General features: G+C 35.0%; 1 protein-coding gene across 1 annotated transcript; it reads left to right on the plus strand.

Annotated features, from left to right (window-relative positions):
* Positions 1-1,489: 1,489 nt before the first annotated feature.
* Positions 1,490-5,293, plus strand: LOC308690092 (uncharacterized protein). Its single transcript, XM_081364366.1, has 3 exons — positions 1,490-1,556; positions 2,164-2,383; positions 4,737-5,293. The coding sequence occupies exons 2-3, from the start codon at positions 2,212-2,214 to the stop codon at positions 5,042-5,044; spliced, it is 480 nt and encodes a 159-aa protein (XP_081220492.1). The 5' UTR covers positions 1,490-1,556; positions 2,164-2,211; the 3' UTR covers positions 5,045-5,293.
* Positions 5,294-5,755: the final 462 nt, after the last annotated feature.

A 5,755-nucleotide genomic window follows, 5' to 3' on the forward strand; every position in this document is an offset into this window, starting at 1 on the left:
ATTGGAGTAGCTCGCTTGTTCTACATTCCTCGAAGTGTTCCCTTTCTTTGTTCAAACAAATTATAATTGTGTTATAATTATAATTAAAATGTTAATGTGTACTGTTTTTTTTTTTTTCAAAATAAATTAGCTGAATTTACCTAATTTTGAGTATGCATTCATCATTCAGCATATTTAAATAGTAAATGAGGTGTGGGCAAATGAGGACACAAACTGTCTGCCTTGAAAATTACATATTTAGTACCAGCACAGGATGTTGTCACAACGTCGTGCTTACTAACTGGTAATGTCGCAACGTGATGTTGTCACAACGTCATGCTTGCTAACTGGTAACGTCACAAAGTTACGTTGTAGCAACGTATCTGGGAATTTCACTTTTCCGGTTGCCACGACGTAACTAATTACGTCGCCACGACGAAAGTTTGGTCACCAGATTACATTGCAGTAACGTAATAGTTACGTATTTATGTTGGCTGGGATATTGCGTTCATTACCCCCACCCACATTAAATTTGGGCTTAATCACTGTTATTATTAGGGGGTACGTGGAAATTTATTTTGGTGTCGACAAATTCACTTGGCTTACTTAACATGTAAGAGAAATATAGGCTAGGCTATTATAAGTGTTTATTTCATAAATATGAATGTACCTCGCATCTCCCGGACACTTTTGTTAGTCTACTACTTTGGCATATTTTGCTTAGCTGGCCATCTCTCGAAATCTGTGTGGAAGAGCTGCGGGACGCACTGGGCAGTGTGGAGAGAACGCACAATGACTTTACTATGGAAGTTTAGTTGGCAGAGAAAATAACAGACCGTTTTGTTTGACATCAATTGATACTCAATATTAATAAAATAAATATATTTCATGCCAGAGAATGTTGACTTTTCTGAGTCCCTCAACTCTTCCCTGTGGATGATCTGTGACCTACTTTCTGTACAATCTGAATTTACACTTTTTTTCTTTTTCTTTTTTTTACTGGATATTTGCAGTCTAAGAATTCAGAAAAAAACAGCTGTTTGAAAATACATGTCTATAAAATTCAGCCATAAAAACATTTCAATTAGTTAAATTTCAAATGTTCAATATTCATTTAAAGAAATCAATTTCAGAACTATTTAAAATTTCACATAATATTACATTTTTAATTACACTTGTCAATAATTCAAATTTACACAATTCAAATTAAATATAATTTTGTCATATTATAAGCTCCATAAAACAGTCTGCTTGCTACAACAAATTAAATTTTTAGCTTAGTTTGTAGTATATTCAAAGTTCTTTCTAATCCTATCTAATATAAAGACCATTAAGAGATGTTATCCTTGACTTGGAAATATAACAAATGTTCTGTGGTTATGAATGTTCACACTAAAAAAAACTCAGTGGTATTGGTTGCTTTGGGAATCGATGAAAAATAATTTGAATATATTGTTTTCTATATGTTCAATTCCTATGATTTTAGTGTGTGGATGACTTTTATTTTGGTATGATGACATGACGTCATAAAGCTGCACCGGGTCGCGTTTCTGCGTCTGTGATTCAAATGAAGAAAGGTTTGTTTTATATTTAAAGTGTTTAAATCGATATAAACCTTGTAGACAGTTTTACAGACAAATGAATGACTTATTATTAAGTCCAACATGCTTTAACATTAATGAACGTTATTTTTTTATGTGAGTAAAGCTTAACAGAAAGGGTGCATTTAATTTCGCTCCCTATATAGTGAATGTAACTTTATTGGCACTGGGCAAGTATTAATGGAGAAACGGAGCTTTGCAAAGTTATTCACTGTTTCAAAGCGCTTGAATCATTGACGCTGACGACACATGCTGGTCAAAACTGTGTAAATGCAACGAGAAACACAAACAACTGCAATGTTAATGAAAGTGTAGACTGTTAAATGTAATATACAAATCATTATTAAATTATTAAAAATAAAGTGTCTTTGTAATTCGATTCTTTGTAATTTGTGTTCTTTTATTAATTTGTAGTGTTAGTTTTGAGAGTTCTTTTTTTAGTAATTTAAGTCCATAAACTCTCACAATGACTGACTCTCTTACCAGTGCACTGAACTACTGAACTAGAGCTGATATGCACACAGAGCTTGAATTTATTTTTCTTTCTGTTAATTATTCTCATCTTAATTGTAAAAACACACAGAAAAACTCCTGGTGAAGCAACTGAGATCCACGTGACACTATTATAAAGATGGCATTTCTTAAAGAGGAGAGTGAAGAAATCAGGATTGAAGAAGTATTCAGAGTGAAACAAGAAGATACTGAGGAACAAACAAAGATGGCGTTTATTAAAGAAGAGAGTGAAGATATGAATATTGAAGAAACATTCAGAGTGAAACCTGAAGATACTGAGGAACAAACAGGTTGGTTTCATTCTCAAAACTGCATGATTTCTGCTTCATTTAAAGGGTCATGCATCTGTTTTTTTTTTTTTTTTTTCCTTTAATATGCTCATATGATGTGAGCAGAATTTTTACATCAAAACAGCTGTGGCTCATTTATAAGGGCAGTGACAGGGTTTTTTTTTCAGGGGTGGCCCGGTAGGACAGTGATTTCTTTGAATAAAAAAATCCTCCTTATTCGCCTGCGTCGAATACCTTCAAACGAATGTCAAATGGAACACTTAAAACAAATTTCATGTAATTACACCTAAACAAACACTGCCTAAAAACTGGATAATTTTTCCTATGTAATTTTATTAATTTTTGCATGGCATAAATTCTCTTCCATAAACAGTGAGTCTCCAACACAAACACATATTTCATGTATTTTGGGAGAAGTAGACGGATTTACTTGTTATAAATCCGACAGATACGATTCTCTGAATTGCGGTACGAACGTGTTATAGATTTACTAACATGATCATTATGAAGATGTTCAAGATGCCACTGTGTTTGATTCAGTCATTCATCATGTTTTTATTTCCAATCAATCGAAGATTTTAGACATAAGACTAAACACTCAAATCACTTTTATGCAAGCCGTGATGGCCAGTTTATTATAGGCATATGGTTGCTCTGACCATAATGTGACACCACACTGCATTTTACTATAAACATACATGGCGAAACCTTGAACTTACCTTTCCACTTATTGATGATCTTGTTGATAATACTGCCACTATTACAAAAGGAATCGGTGCGTGACACCCGCGCTAAATGGCAATGTGAACAAACATAACTGGTTATAACTTTAGCCCTCTCTTACCCTAGATAACAATATCAATTTAAAATATATATTCATGAATTGTAATGTGATTACATTTAATGTTATTTAATTTAATGTTAATTGAAATGTATTAAAAATTTGAATTTAAATTAAATTTTTATCTCAGCCATGTCAAGTCATATTTATTTATATAGCACTTTTTACAATACAGATTGTTTTAAAGCAGCTTTACAGAGATAACAGGAAAATAATGCATAAAAGTTTGTTTCCAGAAGAAAATAGTGTCACAGTCCAGCTTAAGTAAGTTCAGTGATGTTTCATTTTTGTTGTAAAAAAGTTATTAATTTAGTTAATTTATATATATAGCCGCTCTGGAGTAAACAGTGATGTCATCCTCCTGCTCAGTTCAGTTCTCATGTAATGGTGTCAATGCAGGCAGATCAGTAATATTGTTGAATATTAAATTAAAGGTTAAATTAAGTCAGCGCTACTTTCACCTCAGTTCAGTCAGACTCATGTCAACACATTGACGGTGCAATTACCAGAGGAAATATATTTGACCCAAAATTTCTGTCAAAATGTTTAGGAATAAAACGGACAGATGAGATCAGAGAAATATTTTTTAATTCTGATTAAGAGGTAGATTTTGACAGCAAGGCGAGTGAGAAACCTCCAGACTCTTGGAAAGGGTGATGATGATGATGGTCTCTTTGCCACAACTGGTACCCAGGTAGAGAAACGTCCAATTTAGCAGAGTAGGTGAGCTCTAACTGGACAGATACCAGTAAGTTTACCCCTCCTGGACCGGGTCTCACCTTTGACAGCTTGAATTCTGGAGTGCAAAACCCTCCTGCATCTCCCATTAAGGTCCAGAGCTTCAAGATGTTTTTTCAGAGGAGCTTGTTGGAGGAAACAAACTGGTTTGCCTCAGAACTCCAGGAGAAGATGATACCAGGAGTGCAGGGAAAGATGGCAAGGTGGGTTTCAACTACCATCAAAGAAATGTACTCATTCCTGGTGGCAATTCTTCTGATGGGAGTTCTCAGAAAACCATCTCTCCGGGATTACTGGAGCACTGACACGTTACTGCAGAACAGGAGAGGAATGCCAGTTTTCCTTGGAAAAATGACAAAAGGGCAAGTTGAGTGCAGACAGAACGGAACACAGCTAGATGTAAAATGGCACGATAAGAGAGATGTTCTAATACTGGTGAGAGGAAGGTCAAGCCTCACTGTGTCCTTGAATACAACAAAAAGACAGTCAACAGGGTTGACATGGTAAAAGGCTTTCATGAGTGGAAAACAACAAAGTGGTACAAGAAGATCTTCTTTTACCTACTTGACACTGCTGTGCTGAACAGCCACATTGTTCACCGCCAACTGTCAGGTTAGAATTTTACACAGCCATCTAAAATAACCATATCTTATATTTCATGCACATATTTACAATGCACATTAAAGTGTTGTGTTCAAGTCCACAACCATACTGTCATATACTTACACTCTACATTCTTCCTAACTCCCCACAAATGTAATTTAATATCAACAGGAGAGGTCATCTCTTCCCTGGAGTTCAGGACAAACCTGATGCTGCTGGAGGAGTTTGACAAGGGCCCACCCAAAGGGGGCCGTCCTGCTCTGGAAACTCCTCTGCGGTTAACAGCGAGGCATTTCCCCACCAAAGTCCCGCAGACCATCGCTCAGGGCAGCAGGACCAGACGCCACTGCAAGGTCTGCCTCTCCAGCTCTCGGAAGACCAAGAAGAGGCGTCTCACAAAGTACATGTGTGTGCCATGCAACAAACCGTTGTGTGTTACTCCATGTTTCGAGGAGTACCACACTCTAAAAAATTACTAAAAAAAAAAAAAAAAAACACACACCAATGACAGTCCTAAAAAATGCATGTAAATAATTATCATAATTTTCAATAAGTTTTAATTGGTTTCAGGGAAAACATTTTTTTTACTCGACCATTCATGTTAAAATATTTGCATTGATATTGTTTTTATATGTAAATACTTTTGTCATTCATCAATAATTTAGTTTTATACAAATAGTTTTGTTCCCTATGTTAAAATAGTTGACATTAAATGAATATGGTCACCATTTCATGCATTGTGCTTTTCTCTTTTCAGTATTTGTAATACAACTGAATATAATATATTATGCTTGTTACTAACAAAGCAAAGCCACCCCACAGCGTATATTTGACATCATGTACACTCTTTCCCTTTATTTGAATGCATCTGAGCAGCTAATAGTGAATAAGTAAAAGATACAACTTGTATTTTGCTTCATGCTACAACAATCGGTGAAAATACAAAACAAAAACTAAACCTGAAACTGTGCACACGAAAAATTAAACATTAGCAATGTGTTGATCAGATTCGCCAAAATAGTACAAAAGCACACTATTGCAATATTAAATTAGTAAATCAACTCTGATGTCAGTGAATTACAATTACGTTTTGTTAATGCATTTGTATAGTCTATGGATGTCTACAAGTAATTTGGGCAGATTGAATCTAAACTTAAACATTTACTCACCAACTAGTCCTCGTGTGCTCA

The sequence above is a fragment of the Scardinius erythrophthalmus genome (assembly GCF_964197995.2).
Source record: "Scardinius erythrophthalmus genome assembly, chromosome: 4".
NCBI classification, from domain to species: Eukaryota; Metazoa; Chordata; class Actinopteri; order Cypriniformes; family Leuciscidae; genus Scardinius; species Scardinius erythrophthalmus.